The sequence below is a fragment of the Mytilus trossulus genome, chromosome 10, assembly GCF_036588685.1.
Source record: "Mytilus trossulus isolate FHL-02 chromosome 10, PNRI_Mtr1.1.1.hap1, whole genome shotgun sequence".
Taxonomy (NCBI): domain Eukaryota; kingdom Metazoa; phylum Mollusca; class Bivalvia; order Mytilida; family Mytilidae; genus Mytilus; species Mytilus trossulus.
This window is the reverse complement of record NC_086382.1, coordinates 23,692,172-23,713,222: the sequence shown is the minus strand read 5'-3', so window position 1 is coordinate 23,713,222 and position 21,051 is coordinate 23,692,172. Positions and strand designations below refer to the sequence as shown.

The window sequence follows — 21,051 nt, the reverse complement described above, 5'->3', positions numbered from 1 at the left end:
TAGACTAGATGAGTAACGATCCATATCAATCAAGAAAATGTTTTCTGGCTAATTAAGCACAAGTCCCACACACATCTATTTAGTTTAATTAACCCAAGTTAAACTTGATCAGCATATCTTTGCGTCTTGGCTTTAAACGCCTTATATAAATATGTAACATAACGTTGCTATGAAATAAAGAGAATAGAAAATATATTTGCTGGTTCCCAAAAGGTACATGAAATACTGTGGAGACCGAATATCTAAAGATAAGCCTTTTCAGATGATGTTTACATTTCGTTCTTATATTGTACCATAGCACCACTGTTCCAGGTTAGGGGGAGGGTTGGGACTCCGCTAACATGTTTAAATCCGTTTTACGTACATATGTGCCTCTCCCCAAGTTTAGAGCCTGTAATTCAGTGGTTGTCGTTTGGTGCTGTGTTACATATTAATTTTTCGTTCATTTTTTTGTACATTAATTAGGATTTTAATATTTTATTGTTAATCTTTAAAAGATGAGTCTATCAAAATTATTGGTCTCTTCAAAACTTAGTCGATCCAGAGCTTTACATTTTGTGTAGAAAATGCATAATACTATATTGCAGATAAAAGGCCTAGACTACAATTCATTGACGGTTCATGTAATTGTTGTCGTAAAGTCGCTTTAACTTATATGGCTACGACTGGATTACGAACTTGACAGATAAGAATTTATTGGAAACTAGTGATACGGAGCAAGAATGTAATTTGTTTTTAAACAACAATTTCCTTAAGAAATAGTTTTCGGTGATCTTTATGTTTTATTTATATCCCCCTTTTGACGCTTTTATACCATGGACATCGATGTTTCCCTCTTGTTGACACCATGTGAACGGATTTCATCTATGAGATTAAAACATTTGTTTCCTCAAAGAGCTTAAAACATTTGTTTCATCATTACATTTTTTGTTGATAAGGTTTTACAAGTACACAATTTTTATATTAGCCACCCCCTCTAAAATCAAATGGTAGCTTCCTGAAATATCTGATGTATGACATTAAGTGATGTGAATATACCCCTTACATTGTGATGCGGCAACTGGTCTACCATGATAGGAATACTAACCGCATCTTTTAATTTCAAAAAGTTTTTCGGGAAATCATGCATTGAATTTGCGCTTCAGAATTGTGCAACATTTCGCGAAACTAAATTGAATCTGTAAGAAAAAAAGACTTCCTCTTATCTGTGAGAAGATATATTTAAACGTCAATGTTGGATTACGTTATACAGCCGAAGTTAGTTTCTTTATCGTCCCTGGAGTGCCGATTGGGAGTACCAACATCTCTCCGCCTTTTTGGTTCTGAACTGGGATGGGTAGATTTGTATAGAAATAGTTCTAGGTGTTTTTTTTTTTTTATCTTGGGTTACAATGCAAAATCACCGGCAGTTCCAGCTCAGACCAACTCTTTACTATAAGATGGAGTAAATTAAAGTAGTTCTGGAACAGAATCGATCAATGTTCGAAGTTTAGTTATAACGGTACAACTACGATACAGGGCTTTACGGGTTTGGTGCTTTCTATAAGGTTCGCGTTCTCAAATTCATATATGGACTTGACTAGGATGTAAAATTGTCTCATTGGCACTCACACCACATCTTTTTATTTATATTGATAGTTTTAAAAAATAAAATTCTAATTTGGGTGCTTTCGTTGACGTTTTCAAGTTGTGTTATTAAATATCGGCCTAGTGAAGTAATGCTCATTTCACATTTTAAAGTATTGTCTCTGCTGCTGTTGCTTCATGTTGAGTCATATACAAGGTGTTTCCATGTAATGCTTTTACTTCCTCTACAGATCTTGTGCTCACTACCTTCTTGTGTGTGTTTTGCTGCTGCCGCTACTTTAGATTAGAGTGTTGTTGTTGTTGCTGCTTAAAATACTCATATTAAGATTTTTTTAATAAATTGTTTTCAATGCTCCTGCAACTTTTGTCGTTCTCGTTTTACTTCCTAAGTAGTCATGCTGCTTTTGCTGTTGCTTGAGGGAAGAACGAACAGAGGGGACTTTTCTTTAAATTCATGAAACATATAAATATAGAAAAAAAATCATGCAATGAGTTTGAATGTGATTTCCTTTATTTGATTCTTAAAAACTGCAACAGCAACATCATAACTATCCCTAAGCAACAGCAGAATACAATGAGCATAAGAGCAAGCTATACAGGGCCCCAAAATGACCATTGTATCACAGTTCAAACAGGAAAACCAACGGTCTAATCAATTTTACAAAACGAGAAACATTTATCAAACATACCAACCCAAACGACAAGCACTGTTCCTGACTTAAATTCCTGACTGAGGACAGGTGCATATAATATATGCAGCGGATTTGAACGTTTTAACAGGCGCCTACCTTCACCCTTAACCTGATACAGCAGTATATTAACATTACAAACAGAAAAGACGCACTATAAATATTAATTGAAAACGGCTTTACTCAGACTATAAAAAAAATGAAAGTAATATGAAATCGTGTGTACCAGTGTATGACTGAAATTTCTTCAAATCTACTTTTCATATGTTGAAATGGCGCTTGCTCTTTCTGCATAAAAGAAGATAAACTTTCAGAAAGCAAAAAAGAAATAAAAAAACTTTGCAGACATCAGCTACATTTCCTTTTATCTGTTTTGACTCCTTATAATTTTAAAATCTTGATTTATTTCCTTCCATAAACTTCAAAGTGTGTTCGATTTCCTGTAGAATACGCTCCGACGCATTTAAAAAATTGGAATTGATGACAGGGGGCTCTACAAAGATCTTCTAGTAATCTAAAAAAAATGTTCATCGGTTGATAAATGACATTGCACAGTATAACATAATAACTGTAAAGATACAAATGCCGTCTTCACCAAAAACTTAAATAAATCCATTTGGAAAAAAAGGTATCAAATATGTCAACTTAAATAAAAAGATACTGATATATTTCATTTTGTCTATAAAAATCGTATTTTTTTGCCTACTGTCAAAAAAATATAAATCTGTAAAAACAATCACCGACATACCATCTTACGTATGCAAAGTCAGTGATTAATACATACGTTTTCACCTGTTTAACGGTCTAAAAATGATTTGGGAAAAGAAAGACAATCCAAATTAATAATTTTCACTTTCATATGTATAATGTATGTTGAAATGACGCTTGGAAGGTATAAATAACATGAAGTTGACGCTTCCTACGTACAAATACCATTGTTAAGTAACATTTAACGTATAAAGTAGATACTTATGTCGCTTGTGTTGTTTTCTCTATTATGACACAAGTTACTCATCTGGTCTACTAGTATTGTTGATAATATAATGGAAAACTTAATCCTTATGTCGCCAAATACAAAAATACGACAAAAAAAAAACCAACAAAAAACACCTTTGACATTGTTTCCCCTCAATTTATCTTCTAGCAAAACAAAAACAAAAAAGGGCCTTAAGGATAAAGTCAAACAAGTCTAATGACAAATTTGCCATATTAATCATTAGACAAACATGACGAAAGCATACAGTCAATCACTATATTAATATGATTTTGGTGTTTGGTTTGATAACAGTGATATTTTTTGTCTTCGGTACCTGTAGTACACGTGTTTGAGGATTATGCTGTTCTGTTTATGACCATTAAGGGTAAACTTTGTTAAAAACACTGGGACTAAATATCCAATTGTCTATGTCTCGTCTATGCCTTAACAAGTTCATTCATGAAAAACAAGTCGAAAACATCTACATACATGTAGCAATAAAAAATGTATGTCAAGTAGATGTATCAAAGAAAGCAATTATAACCTAGGTCATAACTCTGGTCCACCACTGAGGTTTGCATTTACATGAAAAAGTGTTTTGGAGGCTGAGCTTTCTATGTAGAAACTTTGTCCTTCAAATTTATTCAGAAATATTATAAATATGTAAACACATCAATGGCATACCGCACTGTAAGCGCTAAAATATTTACCTTCAACTTATAGATAATAAATGATTTCTCCAAAAGAAAAAAAACCGTTTACTCCGTGTACATGTTACTTAATTTAAATGGAAATTTACAAAAAAAAGTTTCTCTAAGGCAATTACCTTGTATGCATTCTTTTAACTATAACATGTACCAAAAACAAATTCTCAAAAAAAAAATTAAAAAAATTAAAAAATTAATTTAAGATATTAAATAACTTAATCACTAAGGATGTTCTTTATTTTTGGAAATGCTCATGGAATTTGGCAACTTGGTGGTTTAGTTACAAATCCCTACAGAGAAATATTAAAAACAGGCGAAAGGGACATTCAAACTTATAAGTTAAAAAAAAACCTGAATACGCAATGGTGAAAAAAGAAAACAAAAGAAAACAAAACACGAACCCAATAAACACCGGGGGTGATCTTAGTGCTCCGGAAAAGGTAAGCAGATCCCTCTATACATGTCCCACCCGTCGTGTGACTCATACAAATACAAATATTCTGTGATTAGTCTTTTTCGGTAAGTTACATTCGGGAAAAGGAGGACGAGATAGTGGTTTCAAAAGTCGGAACACATCCGTAGTCATCTGTGAATCTGATATTTCAGATATAAATATATATATAAAGACTAAAGGCTCCACGACCTAACCAAAAACGGGAATGAGATGACCTCAGTTATTCCTGTAAGGGTACATATAAGCACATTTTGTTCTGCATATTTGGTTTCTCAGTGAGTACAAGGTCGTAGGTAAGTATCATTCAGTGGTGAGGAAAAGGGAACGCATTGTGGTGACGCCAATTAGAAAAAAATCCGTGGAATTATCAGATATACCATTAATGTCGAACAACATGCGCCGAAGTCCATACAATGTTAAGAAGGATAAATGTTTATCTTAGTCTGAAATGCCCAAAACTTCAGTGGTTGTCTTTTATCATATCTTACACATGAAGAATATGAATGAACTGATTCAAATATAAAAAGACAATGTCGGTGAATCATACGATACCGACGTGAATTATAACTAACCTAACTTATTATGATTAATTAGCTCGAAATTTAATTTCGACTTCAACTCAATACACATCGAACTACATCTATTCAGATTTAAGGATATTTCTGCGGTGTTTCTCAAGCTATCATGTAAACACCCACATGACTTAGACTATCTGTTTAGTTCGAATTATAACATTATGGTAACAAAATCATATACGGTTCCTCCGAAAAAGATTAAACCGTTTTATTTATTTTGTGTAAAAAGAAGCAGATGAAGGTATTAGAGATACCCTTTAAAATCATCGAAACGTTACGTAAATAGTCTGAACGTTTTTCTTATATTAGTATGTCAATATGAATATATATATGAGATTACATTCTAGTTTCAGTATTATCCTTACTTTTTTAAATGTACATGCATATTTGCTCAAATGTAAGCACTCAGAGAAGCAAGATGAACAAGAAATATGAAAAGAAGATTAGATACATTATCTTGCAAAAATTTTAAAATGATCAATAAATTGAGAGTCTGCCAGAGAAATGTTACTGTGGATATCCTTATGAGGCCACCATAATTTTAAGATTGTCATTTGCTAAGTGTGAAAAATCCCATGCATATTATTAATATTCTAGATATAAGAATCAGGCATTAATGTTTTACTTTAAAATTTGGTTGCTCCAACGATGAAGATTTGAAAAATCAAAGGTATGTTCCATGTTAATTTGGAAAAAAAACCAAAAATGGTTATTCATTAACTATAAAAGTTATCATTTATCAACATTCGATGATGGTGGGTGTAGAAGAGGGACGAAAGATACCAAAGGGACAGTCAAACTCATAAATCTAAATTAAACTGTATCTACGTTGCCCATTCTTTTTTTTATGAAGCAAAGCAATACCAACTCTTTCAATTTTTTTTGGAATGTGGAATACTTGTGTAAAGAGTAGAAAAGTCAAATGTTTGAATACTGTTACAAGATGAAAGAGAGTTAGATTGTATGTACTAACTCATGTAGGTGTTGCTTAATCTTAGTTTACTTGGTTAAGTATTTCGGTTAGTTATTTGTCTATTTTCATATGGCTACAAATGTGTCTGTTATTTTACGACTAATGATTGTGATTGCCTACTGTGTTACATAACTTGTTTGTTCTTCGTGTCAATTTTATCTTCTGAATTCGTTTTTGTATTTCTATTTATGTACATGTATGAGCACACTCGTAAGGTTTCGCCATAACTATAGGCAATTATAGTCCTAACTTATGTTCCTTTCTATTTTACATAGAACGTTTACATGGCTTTTCTGTATATAAACTAATCATAGATACCAGGACTAAATTTTGTATATGCTAACATTGCCCATGTGAAATTTTAAAATTATTTGTATGTACATTGAACGACAAATATATGAGACGTATATAATTTTCTGACGTCAGACACGCAAATCAATGAATGTGTTTGTAGATAGATGTGTTTGTGTTATGTTAAGTTGTTCCTTTTAAAATTGCTACACTATGATGACTGCTGTGCCCATATTTTGACTATTTTATTTATTGTGTCTGTTTAGTTCACGCATCATTGTAAATATAACGGAATTTGATGAGACTGTCATCAAAGTGAGAGGGTTAGCGCTATAAAACCAGGTTCAATCCACCATTTTCTACATTTGAAAATGCTTGTACCAAGTCAGGAATATGACAGTTCTTGTCCATTCGTTTTTGATGTGTTTTGTTATTTGATTTTGCCATGTGATTATGGACTTTCCGAATTGATTTTCCTTTAAGTTCAGTATTTTTGTGATTTTACTTTTTCATGCCAGAAAAGCTAAAAATGGACATCGGGCTAGTGAGTTAAAATGTTAGATCAATTTTTATAATGTCGATTCCACTTTAATATTGAAACTACAACATTCAGAAAATATAGCTTCCAGGTTTACTCGATCCCTTTCTTTGTCCCGAATGTTGATAAAATACATTGGATCATTATAAGACACTTAATTTTACGAGAATAATAACAACTAGATTTGCAATTGCTTACAATAGCTGATGACACCTTTATCCCTCAATTGACCGGGTAACGATTGCCATTTTGAATATAGAAAAGTCATACAGCGCATTAAAACAAAATAATCAATCATCAGTTTTGTTAAGTTGCTTTAAGTTCGGAGCTTTTTGAAAACTATTGACGTACCAGAAACATTTTTGTTAGTTTTCAGAAAGTTTGGAGCATTTTGATATTTCGATATTTTTGTAACAGTAAGTAAGTCCTGGAGTAAAATTTGTTCGTCAGACTTTTTTTCCTAGTAAATAAAATAACTAATATTAAAAAATAGCAAATAAATTCCACTACTGCTTGCCATTTATTGTACATATTGACATTTGTCATGTTACATATTCAAATGATTTCATTGAATGTGATGTAATAAACATTAAGAAAATGCACTTTTAATATATGTCCCCCCCCCTTTTTTTTCGCTGACAACGGCGGTCATTTTGGAATTTCTAAATACTGTCTACACTTCTAGGCATACCAAGAACATTTTTATAAAGTTTTTTCTAGTTAGTATAGAATATAAAATAAAGAAGATGTACGTGTCATGTGCCAATGAGACAGACAACTATCCACAAGAGACCAAATGACACAGAAATTAATAACTATTATAGGTCACCGTACGGCCTTCAACAATGAGTAAAACCCATACATCATAGTAATCTATATAATGCCCCGAAATAACAAATTGAATGTAAAACAATCCAACGAGAAAAATAACAGCCTTATTTATGTACAAAAAATTAAAGAAAACAAATATGTAACACATAAACAAACGACAACCACTGAATTACAGGTTCCTGACTTGGAACAGGCACATACACACAGAATGTTGCGGAGTTAAACATGTTAGCGGGATTCTAACCCTTCCCCTTACCTGGGAAGGTGGTGTAACAGTACAACTTGAGAACGATTTATAAAAATCAATTGAAAAAGTCTTAACTCATCAGATAGATAAAAATACAAATACACTGAGTGAACGTGGACGGGTACTTGTACATCTCAACAACAAAAAGACACTTAGTACATATCTGAGAGTACTGGCAGTTAAAGGCAGCTAGTTCAAAGCCACTAACAACTAATAAAAATTAAAATAAAAAACGTGCATCTAAGACTAAATATCAATCAGTACACATTCAACATCCAATGGATTTAGTATAAAACCGTTATAAACAGTCAGAGAAAACATGGCCATAGCTCTTATAATGAAAGATTTAAAACTTTTATTTTTGATCACATTTTATCAGTTACCTTTGAACTTGATAATGTTATGCTCATTTTGCAAATCTGACTTGATGGTTGATTGATTGATTGATTGTTGGTTACTTAACGTCCAGTGGCAAATATTTCATGCATATTCAGGACGATAACAAGTTCATAATAAATACAATAGGTAGGTTGATACAATAGAGGCCATCTGGGATGATGGTCGGGGAAATTTGGACTGCCATTGAAAAATGAGGGTATATTGGATAGGGACAGAAATTGTGCCTTGCAACAGGCCACCTACGGACCCCTCAAAGAGTTGTTGCAAGGGTTTTTAACGTGCAAAGAGCATGGCACTCTCTTTACACGAGGCATCGGATTTAACGTTCCCAATCTGCACGGACGTGACTGCGAACTTGATACATCCCGCACAGCCAAACGGACGCCCCACTTCGGCAAGCGTTTTACTGCCGGTCGGGAGAAGACCAAGTGACCATATTTCTATACCCCGGCCAGTCACCCTTGGGGTGAGACTTGATGGTTGACATTCAGTTATAGTTTTATTAAAATTGGTACATACAATTTCGAGATATGAGTAGGACAAACGAAGTGGAAGATAATTAATAAAAAGACGAAAAAAAGGTAGACTAACAATCTAGCTAACAATATATCAAGTCTGTTAAGGGTGCCATACTAAAAAAGTAATCATTGTATTCGATAGAAGATGAAAAAAATGGTATTCCCAGACAACATGAGTATGTTGGCCCAACATTGGCACAACGTATATCATTGCATTGGCCCATCGTTGTATTTTAACGTTGGCCCAACGTATAAGTGCAAAGTGGGCCTACGTTGGCCCAACATGATGGCTTCATGTTGGCCCAACGTTATACGGTTATATGCAATACATAGGGCCAACGTTGGCCCATTGTATGAAAAACGAAATCCATGTTGGCACAACGTTGGACCAACGTAGAAATATCTTTTCTTATGTTGGCACTATGTTGGTCCAAGGTAGATATTTCTCATTTTTGTGTTGGCAATACGTTGGTCTATTGTATCAACAAAATTACAATGGATGCTGCATGAGGAGCTGGATGTGATAAATACTCCGGAGCACATTTGATTTTTTTATGTGTTCGAAACTGCCAAAGTTTAAGGTAACAATTCTGTATTTTTGTATTACCCATTATTGTTACTGTCCTTGTTTTTTTCTTGAACTTTTCCTCTTTAATTTTATTTATTGTGTGACGCTAAGATATTTCTTTGGCAATGTTTGATGGATCGACCAGATAAACTCTGTGTCATTTGATGTCTTGTAAAGAGTTGTCTCATTAGCAATCATACCACATCTTCTTTTTTCATATCAATTTCATTTATTCCTTTAACAGAACAAATGACGTATGGCTTATGGTTAGGCGATCATACAAATAGTTTTTTCGGAGATGTAATTTTAGTTGTATTGGTTCCAGATCAAGAATAAAAATTAAATAATTCAGAAGATGAAACTTTATTTATTTTAAATTTGATATCATTTGTTGTCACCACGAGGAGTGTCCTCCTCAATTTGAACTTCAACAGTGTCATTATTATTTATATATGTTATTCTGTTTTTCCTTCTCTGTTTCTTGCCACCTTCTCTGTCAAGGCTTAATCGCAGCCAATCTTTAGCTGCATCATCTATATCCTTATCCGAAGACTCTTTACAGCTATGTTTTTTTTCAAGTGTGTATATGATCAGGTTTCACAATAAAACAATAAAACTAACAAATTCATTTATATTTTAATGAAGTAGAAATCATTATACCACATTTTTTAAACATTACGGAATAAGGTACTATTGGTAATTTGTTTGAAGATACTAATGTTCAGTGGCAAATATTTCATGATAATTAATAAGATTGAAATGATTTAAAATCTAGAAAATATTTCGCCCGAAACATTTAAACTTCAAGATCAGCATTATAAAATGATAGAAATTAATATATGTTTTGATTTTTAACAACATCCCTCAGATTAAAAAGTCATATTGTATTTGTCATTCTGAATCGTATATATATATCAGATTTTTTAAAATTACAACTTACATGTTACTTTCTTTCTCTTTGAATCTCAGATGACATGATTTTCTCTTTTTGTTTTCTTCGTATCACTGCTTTCTTACAGATACACAACAGGAAATAATCACAAAAGTGACCATCCCATTACATTCAGATTTCCTATAAACTTAATTACCATAGCAACTATCTTTGAAATTTGTCGAACATATGGTCAACCTTATCAGAATGGGCTTGATTAACAGACTGGCTGTATCAAATATCACTCTGCATATAATTGCTATTATTATGTTTCACAAAGTTTAATGAATAAAGTAATTATAAATAATGATTGCAATAAATTTTAATTTTTAACCAGGCAATCTATGTTTACGATATGCATTTTTTTATTACAGTAATGATATTCTAGTATAAATTTTACCTGACTTATACACGGCTGGTAATCTACACACGCAGAACATTTGGTTCTGCAATGAAAACCGTGAGAGGATTTTCCGGTTGTGCTTGAGTGGAACAATTGTCACCGCTTCAAAGGGTATAGACATTTCTAAATCGTAATTTTCTTATTCGACTGATCAAAATATTGAAAATCGGAGAATGCTATGCTGTTGTGAATACTTTAACGAAGAGATACATATATCATTTACTGTTGTATGTGTAGTTGAACTCCTACAAAATCAGTTGCCCCACGAGAATTTGCCGAAAAAAGTGATATTTAGATTTTGAAATGGGTCTATTAACAGACCTACAAGTTCAAAATTACTTTTTTTTATCGGTCAATGGGTATGAATGTCGTTTTTGGGCGGCATGGAAGCCGTCCGGTGTTGATAGACATCTTATAAATCTAAAAACTTCATATTTTCATTTTGTCATGCGTGTGGGGATCGGTTCTGATTGAGGATATCGTGAATGCGTGAGGGGACTTGGAATTATATCTTTATATATAAGCTATCAGTCGTTGAAAGTTGCCTTGATATGGTTAGATTGTTTATGAAAAAACAAGGGAGTAGGTCCGGTAAGGACCAGTTTTGGCCTTACATTTCAGGTTCATCTTTTGAAAAATTTTGACCACTTCTTAAACACTTAAGTGTCTATTTCAGTTGTTTCAATTAGTTTATGTGAAAGATTTAAACTGATTTAGTCATAAGAAACGATCCGATTTAAGCTCAAATATGAAAAACTACCAAATATGCCGAAAAAGGTCACTTTTCAGATGTTTTTTGTGAAAAATGAAAGTGGCCGCATCCGTGTTCATCCACAACCTTTATATATGTTATGTATTATCATCAAATACAACTTAGATTTCAATATTAAGGATAAACACTAATGCGGCCACTTTCGTTTTACACGGAAACCGTCAAAAATTTAACTAAAATGCTAGAATTGTGGAGATTTCAGTAATTTAGCATTACTTAATGGTGCTACTACCCGATATATTTGCATTGCATTGTCAAAAACAGCCCATATTTATGTATTAGAAGCATGCTTCTATCCAATAAATAACTATAAGTTTACATTTTAACAATTTTGTAAAACTGCTATATTTTGGGGCCAAAAAGGGGTCTTACTGGACATAAATAAAAATTATGTGATAGAATTTTGAAATAACAATAAATTAAGTTTTCTTTTTATGAATAAAAGTCTAACCAATATATTTCATTCAAATTATTCGTGGATTTGGGCAAATAATCGGTATAGTTTACTACCACAATTTGATTATTAATTAATGTTGTAATTTTCATTGTTATTTCAGTATTGCAAATCTAATCCTGAATTTTGTCTATCCTATTTTAGGAATATTGTTTAAGAAATTCATGTGACGTCACTTTGTGCGTTGATGGTATGGCTAACTGAGTAACTCGGCTGTGAATTTTTATGTGCTGGTTTAGATTGTTTTATGTATCAATTTTTATTGTATAGTTAGTCACCACTTCGATTTTATCATGTATATCTATTATATAGTCATTTTATAAAACTTCACTGGTTGCAAAATTATGAATTATTCGAAAAAAAACTATGTTCTTATTCCAGGCAGAAACCCAAGGCGTATTAGGCACAACTTGTTGGAGCTTATGTCTCTCAGTGTACTTGTCTTGGCTTTCGAAATTTTTTCATCTGAGCTACACTGGTAAGCCTTGTGTGGACGAAAGACGCGTCTGATGTATAAGTATTTTTTTAACCTGGTACCTTTTGTTAGCTATAATTGGCGTGTTTCTCTTGTCATATATGTTCTCTCATTTATTTGTATTGTAGTCCTGTCATGTAATGTTGACTTTAAATGATATATTAACCATTGCCCTAGAAGCAGGAGGTTTGGCATGCCTCAAAACCGGGGTTCATCCCACCATTTTTTCTTAAAATGTCCTGTGCCAACTGTGTGTGTTAAAGTTAAATGTTAACTTGTGTCTCTGTTGTGTCGTAATTTTCCTCTTATATTTGATGTGCTTTCCTCAGTTTTAATTTGTAGTCCGAATTTGTTTTTCTTAATCAATTTATGAATTTGACTTTATTGGAAACATATTTGCAATTTATTGGTTAGACTGTTTATTCATATACAGAAAACTTTGTGTTGTATTGTATAAATCAAAATATTTAAACAAATATTTATTTTTATTTGTAGCTAGAAACAAATCGTTGACATATTTTTTCCTTTTATTGTTCGTAAAACATATCTCCCCACAATGTATTTCAAAATTCTATTTCATTAATTTTGTTTATGCACACAAATGTGTTTTTTCATGAACAATCTGACCACATTAAGGCAACTTTCAAAGACTCATAGTTAGAAATAATATTATGATTGCATGTCCCCTCACGCATTCACGATGTCTTCAATCAGAACCGATGCCCTCACGCATGACATAATAAAAATATGAGGTTTTTAGATTTATTAAGATGTCGATCAACACGGGACAGCGTACACGCTGCCCAAATCGACATTCATACCCATTGACCGAATAAAAAGTAAATTTGAACTGTATGGTCTGTAATTAGAACCATTTCAAAATTTAAATGTCACTTTTTTAGGCAAAATTTCGTGGGGCAACTGATTTTATAGGAGTTCAACTACACGTACAACAGTAAATGATACATGTATATCTTCGTTAAAGTATTCACAACAGCATAGCATTCTCCGATTTTCAATATTTTGATCAGTCGAATAAGAAAATTACGATTTAGAAATGTCTATACCCTTTGAAGCGGTGACAATTGCTCCACTCAAGCACAACCGGAAAATCCTCTCACGGTTTTCATTGCAGAACCAAATGTTCTGCGTGTGTAGATTACCAGCCGTGTATATATAGAGTATAATATAAGATCAACGTTAGCCCTTATTGGCCCAACATAGAGTTGTAAATGTAATTTCAGTTGATAAACACTTTCGGTATAACATTAACTTTTCATTAAGCCTGCTGCAATCGAAATTTTCCGCCTCCCAAGAGAAATAAAGCGTAAAATATCATATAATCAATTCTATTAACCAAATTTCATATCGGCCCTATGTTGCTACTAACATAATGCCAACAGTTGCCCGATTATTTATAACCAACATGAGATAATAATATGAATTAACAACAACAGAACCAACGTTGGGCCAATGCTGTGCAGCCAACACCAACGTGCGACCAATGTACCGACAATTTGCCAACGTTTGACCAATGTTGTGAAGCCAACATAAATTTGCGACCAACGGACCGCTTTTTGCCAACGTTGGGCCAATGTTGTGAAGCCAACATAAACTTGCGACCAATGTACCGACGATTTGCCAACGTTGGGTCAATGTTGTGCAGCCAACATAAACTTGCGACCAACGGACCGACAATTTACCAACGTTGGGCCAATGTTGTGAAGCCAACACCAACGGTCGACCAACGGGCCGACCATTTGCCAATGTTGGCCCAATGATAGTCTGTTGACTGGGTTATAATTATTGACTATTATACACAAGTATCATTTCTTTTGCGTGAAGCATACACATTTTTTTGTACGAAAACATTGATCCAAAAAAAAAGACACAAACCATGTATATATACGTAATTAGCTATGTCATGTAAAATGTGTTAAAAATGTCGTACTGACTTTCTGTGCTGCGTCTGATGACTTTTAGCACCTGGTGTAAAACAAGAGAAAGTTCTAGTAAATATAGATGTTTATTTCTTGAAATCAGTAATCAAAGTGCTACAGATTTTACACAATAAAATAGCAAGTCTCACTTGATAATAAATTTAGAATTTCACAAATGAACTAAATTAAGGGACATAACTCTATGCAAATTTTAACTAATTAAACAAAACTTGCCCAAACTCTATTTTATCAAGTGAAACAGCTTTACAAAACTTTACGTACAGGTTAATGCATAATACAATATGTTAAATAAACCGAATCATTTCACTAAAAAGGATACTTAATTTCAAATGTTTTGTAAAATAATTTGTTGCTATGGAAACAATAAACTTATAAAATTAATAAAATCATTGCCATACTATCTTCATATTTAAACGCATAAAATCTAATACCAAATACAATTTATTCTGAATAAATTTGTATGTAAAATAACTTTGCATAATTCTTAAACAGTAATTACTCTTATTGCAAAATATTAAAATATAAAATATAACCATGTTGCTTAGCAACAAATATGTACTTCTGTCACGAGTTCCGTGTATGTGTGTTATACAATAAAATTAACTAAATTCAATTTAAATATAAGTTCTAAAGTCAATTCAAACGTTCAAACAATTTTGTTAACAAACTAAAATCTTGCGGACAAGTGTCGCTTTCCAAAACCTAGTTTATGAACTTAATATGCAATCTATTACAAAATATAAAAACACAACTTACAGAATTCTCCCCTGGACATTATAATACTTAAAAGTTAATACGGATACAATATGAAATATTTCCGGACTTTAAATAAACTTTTAAAAATAACTATTATAAAATTAACTAAATGTTTCTAAACATAGAATAGATTTCAATTAAATAAATTCTTGAAACGTTTCTCAATTGTTTACATAAATAAAGCATCGCGTCCTAAGCGTAACCAACACAAAAAATAATTAATCTCAATGGAAACAAATAAAATATATACAAAATATATACAATTAATTTAAGTGAATATCAGAAAATGAATTTTAACTTTAGTTAGCTTTACCCAAAAATATAAAGTAATTTAAACTTTCTAATTTGAATAACAAAAATACAAAAAATATAATTCAACTTACCTGGTGTAAAACAAGAGAAAGTTCTAGTAAATATAGATGTTTATTTCTTGAAATCAGTAATCAAAGTGACCGTTGAAAACATAAATTGTTTCCATGCGGGCGTGGTCACATGATCACTGATTTCTTAACTTTCTCCTGTTTTCACCAATCAAAAATTACCTTGTAAAGCTCCCTTGACCACAACCTATTTTCACTGGTTGGTCAATAATCAAGTCATGTGTGACAGGTGTTATTAACAATTTCACACATGAGTAAAAGGAAAAGGTTGTTTAACAAAAGCCTTAATTTACATGTAAGGTACATAATCCAAAGTCAATAATTTAGCGCTTACATGTCTCTTTGTTATCCATCTTAATTACGTAATATAAATATTAAAGTTGTATGTCATTCTTCTTTATCAAAAATTAACATTCCAAAAATAATGTAACTTACATAAGGAGAAATTTTAGAAATAAAATAAAAATTGAAACTTCAAAATACTTTAACTCAAATTGTAAAAATTGAATAATTTTCACTTTAGTTTGGTCTGTTATATTAAAATTTGGCAATTCACAATTTAAGTATAGTTCTTCCTAAGGACCATGCAGTCGTATAACAAAGGGTGGTAAAGTAAAAATTTCCAAAGTTCTTTATTTTTGGGAATTGACTTCCTTTATTATTTTTAGAAATACAAAAAAAAAAAAATTTCGTAAAAATAAGGTTTGTGAAAATTTTTGGTCTAAATTTCCCATTACTGTCCATTTCAGAGTACTATACATGCATAGTAATGTGACCCACTTTGTTCATTTCCAATTTTTTTTTGCAACTGTTAATAAGAAAGTTATAATCTGTATATATAAGAAAAACAATATTTTTTTAAGTTTAAAGAAAAAAAAGTAATGATAATGATCGTGAAATATGAAATATAAGACCTCAGAATATTGAATTAATCATCAGTGGAATTATCCCAATTACCTCCCTTAGAAGAATGTTTACATAGAGGGCGATGTTTCAATGGCTGCCAATGTTGACAAACAGACGACACATTGTCCATTGCAGAAGTTTACTGGGGGGGAGTGTGGGTTTTCTGCTACATTTGCCAGAGAAAAAGAATATGTGAAACTTTCTGAATGTACCAAAAACATTTCAAATCATTTAAAGTCTTGCAAGTTGCCAAGTGGCCACCAATCGAAATGGGAGGCAGATGTATCAAGTGAAGGACACCTCATATCATACAGATGTGGACTTTTCAGGTAAGAAAATTATTATTCTCACTTTAAAAAAACGTTATAATTGATGTTTAATACTATCTCCTTTCAGTTAAAGCTCTTAAGATTTTTTGAACTTCTTAAAAAAAATTCCCACCCCCCTTTTTTATAGATAGTATACTTTTGTTTATGCTTATAGTGATACCTGTTACAGGCTGTGTTACATGTATGAATAGTAAACAAATGTTGGCTTAGAATGGTTCAAATTTAGAACATAAATAATTAGCAGCTGATATATTGATAAGCATGAATACTCAGAAAAGATAGGAAACATGATATACATGTATATATTTATAACTACAGTAGCATCCATTTTTAACAAATTTAAAATATGCCGAACAATTTTGTTTTCATCTACTTGTATGTAAAATATGGCCCTGGATGTAGGGATAATAACTATTCTTGATAGACAGAATGAGATTTATATTTTTGAGTCTAAAGCAAATTTGGAAGAATGTTTACATTTGCATGCCTAGTGACCAGGAACACATGAACAAAGGTAAATGATTTTTACCATGCATATGCAGACATGCATAATGAGGTTGATAATCATACTACAGGAAACGCGTTCTATTTGAAAAAGAGAATATCTATTTTATTCTCTTTTTAGTGTGGTTTCAAATTCGGTAAGCAAAAAGATTGTCAACGTTTATTGTAAAAAAACATCTTTATTTGAAGAAGGCAAGGCGATTCAGTTGCTAAAAATTAGTAAAAATGTATCCAGAATTACACCTGATGTTAACTTTATATTCATGCAGCAACAAAGAATGATGAAAGTCCTTGCTATAACATACATTAAAATGTAAACATTGAAATTATTCCTCATCTATGATCATAATGGATTTAAAAAAAAATGAAAATGGGGAAATATCCCCGGAATAAAAAGACCTTTAGACTGGGGAAATATCTCCAGAAAAAAAGATCTTCAGACTGGGGAAATATCCCCACTTTTCTTCAAATATAATTATAAGTTTAAGAAGTGTGTGTTAGTAACTGAAATTAACATCATGAATAAAGTGGGGAAATATCCCCAAATTAAATATGACTTTCAATATGGTGATAAAAGAATACGAAATGGGGAAATTTCCCCATTAAATTACAATTAGTGTGAAAACATCCATACAGGAAGACAACACATACGTGAACACTAAACAATATTGGGGAAATTTCCCCACATGAAAATAATCTTTAAAACAGGCTGTGTAATTGGTACACGGAATGGGGAAATGTCCCTATTATGTGTATTTATCAATTTCTACAGCATTTTGCAAAGATTTACTTTCCGTCTAAAAACGCCAATCTTGAATATAAAAATGACGAACATTTATCAGGTGAAGCTTGGAAAAGCAGTGTGATTCTCAATGCACTTTTCGACTGAGTTTTCTTTTTTATTGCAAACAAGTCAAGCTAGTGAAAATACTGCTTTGAATCATTTTGCAAATTTAGATAGCGGGCCTTAGATTTGACGTCATAATTAACACTAGCTAAATAAATGTACATGTACAAGACTTTAAATGACTTTGAAACATTCAAATACGAAATAAAAGATGAATCTCGGTGATTATGTTGGCTTATATATGCGGGAAATAAATATGCATATTCAGGACAAGAACCAGTTAATGTAACAGTAAAAGATACTAGAGGGACATTCAAACTCATAAATCTAAGCTAAACTAACGCCATGGCTACAAAAGAAAAGACAAGCAATAGTGAAGAAGAAACGTCAAAGAAATTAAAACCTACAAGCAACACGAATCCCACAAAAAGGCAGGGGTGATCTCGGCAACTCCGAAAGGGAAAAAACTACTGCTTCACATGTGACAACCGTCACGTTGTTCATAAGATAACAGTCCACCGAAACGGACATAGCATTATCACTTCGAGCCAATCAATCCTTTGATCAAACTCCTTCATGCTGCGTGCAAAGCGGAGAAGCAACATATACAATTTCTAAAGTCTCTGTTTTCATCCAGCCGGGTTCCAACCTACGACCTCTCACACTCGGGGTGATCACGCTACCACGTATTCGTGTATTCATCAAATTAAAGGAAAGTAAACGAGATAGAAATCAATGTTTTTTTTCAAAAGAAAACATAATTACAAACTGTTTAATGTCAGTACAGCACAAACAGAAAATTTAAATTCTTGAAAATTACATATTAAAGCATGCACAATATTTTGAATACAACATAATTATTGTACTGTTGCTGTTGAAACCATATGTTGTTCAACTTCTAGGTAAAATAGCCACAACAAATATGATAACTCATGTATAAAACAAATCAAATCAAAAAAAGAAAATGAGTTCTATTAGTTCCTGTATTATAGTTATAGATTATCGTTGATTATCTCAACGAGATTGATTTTCTCGCTTGAGCTGGAACAGCGAAAGTGAGGAAAGCAATCGAGTTGAGATGACCAATGATAATCTGTTTATCGCTATTTTACCTATGACGATGTTGTCAATTTCAATGTCAATTTCATTAGCAACGCCACGTGGCCTCCTTAGTTTCTAGCAATACTTTTTCCATCTCAAGCGAGAAACATGATATGAAAATTATCACAAAAAAGATCAAAGGAAACATGCACAAAATAGCGATAAAATAAAATGTCTGTTTCTTTTGACATATATAGCCATATACATATGAGCTATTATATATGGTGCGTCTAGTAGTCATGTTCTTCGTATTTCCTGAAAATACAAAAAAACAAAACAACAATTGATTTCGACCTTAAATGTTGTTGATTGATGATCAAAGAAAAACAAATAAACATTATAAAGTAGTCAATTACGATTTCAAGTTGAGTTTGCTAATAAAACGTCCAGATGTTTTGCTCAAATGAAAAATATTTTCTTAAATATTTTTCTCAGTAAAATAAGCAAGCAAAGACAACGCGTTTGACTTAACTTATTAAAAAATACTTTGAAATCAGTTGAACTAAAAGAATTCTAATCAATATATCATATGCCAACTCCTCCTATGAATATTTTGAATATTCAAACAAACTAAAATATGTTCGTTTTTTTTGTGATGGCAAACAGTGGTAATGATTGCCACCGGTAACGGCATCGAACATAGTCGTCATTGTTCCTCCAACATTCCAAATGACACTGTAACAAGAACTGTACAATAGCGTACCTTTTTTGCCTTTCTTCTGCTTTTTCAATTCAGGTCTGGTTTTGTCTTGTTCAGTTTGTTTTCTTTTTCTTTTCTGGGTAATCTGTATCTATCATGATGATTGAAAAATACTAATGTTCTACTAGTATATAAGGTAAGAAAGTACGAAATAAAATAAAAACATTGGAATCGGAATATAATTTGTGTGTCAACTGAAGACTTTAAATTGACAGCGGAGAAAGGGGACTTTGTGGACGAGGTCAGTATCGATGATGATAATTTAGTTCGTACCTCGTCTTCTATAAGCTCTTGATTTACCATGTCCTCTATTTCCTTTGGTGGGTTGTTATCATCCGAACAGTCTGGTGTCACTCTAATTTTCGGTAATTTATCAAAGTACCAAACTGCCTTTTGTATGATTTCACTTTTCAGAAATTGATTATCATCTCTTAATTTCTTCATGTAGTTAACCCGACTCTTCCACCAATTAAATTGGTGATGTTCTATTTGATCCGTGAAGAGACATTTCCAGTCATTAATTCCACTTTCATTTTTTTCGATAGATATTTTGTAAAAAACTGGCGTGGAGACTTTTGGTACACCCTTTGGCAATTATACTTCACCTTTCTCGTTAAACATGAACATTCCACTTGTTGAAATCTTCCAAGGCCCAGCATGTTTGGATTTGTAACACAGTTTAATCTTATTAGATACTTCAGCAATTGTAAATTTATAATGTAATGGCTTGGTATGTTTCCGTACATCAGCAATAAATGGTTCAAACCAGTTCCTAATGTCGTATTGCCAAATTAAATTGCTTGGATTTGGTAATAGATCCAAAAGCTCAGGAATTGTTTCTGTGTCATTTCGACGGAGGGAATCTGCTTTTTTTGCTGAAACCGGCGTCAATATCCTCATGTGTGTGTCCAACATACAGAAAAGAAAGGTGAATCTGCAAAAAAAAAATATTTTCAAAAATAAATTCTATCAAATTTTATATTGATTTGCACTTTAAACTGTCCGCATAACGATTCTTGTTCGTTCTTTTGCTTATTGTTTTGACATTTCTCTGACGCAATATTCCGACAGTCATGATAGTGGATGTATGTGGAGTAGATATATATTACACTTGATAAATATCATGAATTCAGTTGGTCTGAACATACGACGGGTGTCCCTCGAGGAGCTGTTAACCGA

At 32.3% G+C, this 21,051-nt stretch overlaps 2 protein-coding genes across 2 annotated transcripts in view; one reads left to right on the top strand and one right to left on the bottom strand.

Annotated features, from left to right (window-relative positions):
- The first annotated feature begins 16,391 nt into the window (after positions 1–16,391).
- Positions 16,392–21,051, top strand: part of LOC134687772 (uncharacterized) — a 48,568-nt gene continuing 43,908 nt past the window's right edge. Inside the window, exon 1 of the mRNA XM_063548228.1 lies at positions 16,392–16,720. Coding sequence (XP_063404298.1) covers positions 16,482–16,720 — 239 coding nt within the window. The 5' untranslated portion in view covers positions 16,392–16,481. The remainder of the gene's footprint in view (positions 16,721–21,051) is intronic.
- LOC134686094 (uncharacterized) lies at positions 18,996–20,774 on the bottom strand. The gene is made up of 3 exons (XM_063545774.1): positions 20,146–20,774; positions 19,876–19,963; positions 18,996–19,427 (listed from the first exon to the last, which is right to left on the bottom strand). The coding sequence occupies exons 1-3, from the start codon at positions 20,314–20,316 to the stop codon at positions 19,219–19,221; spliced, it is 468 nt and encodes a 155-aa protein (XP_063401844.1). The 5' UTR covers positions 20,317–20,774; the 3' UTR covers positions 18,996–19,218.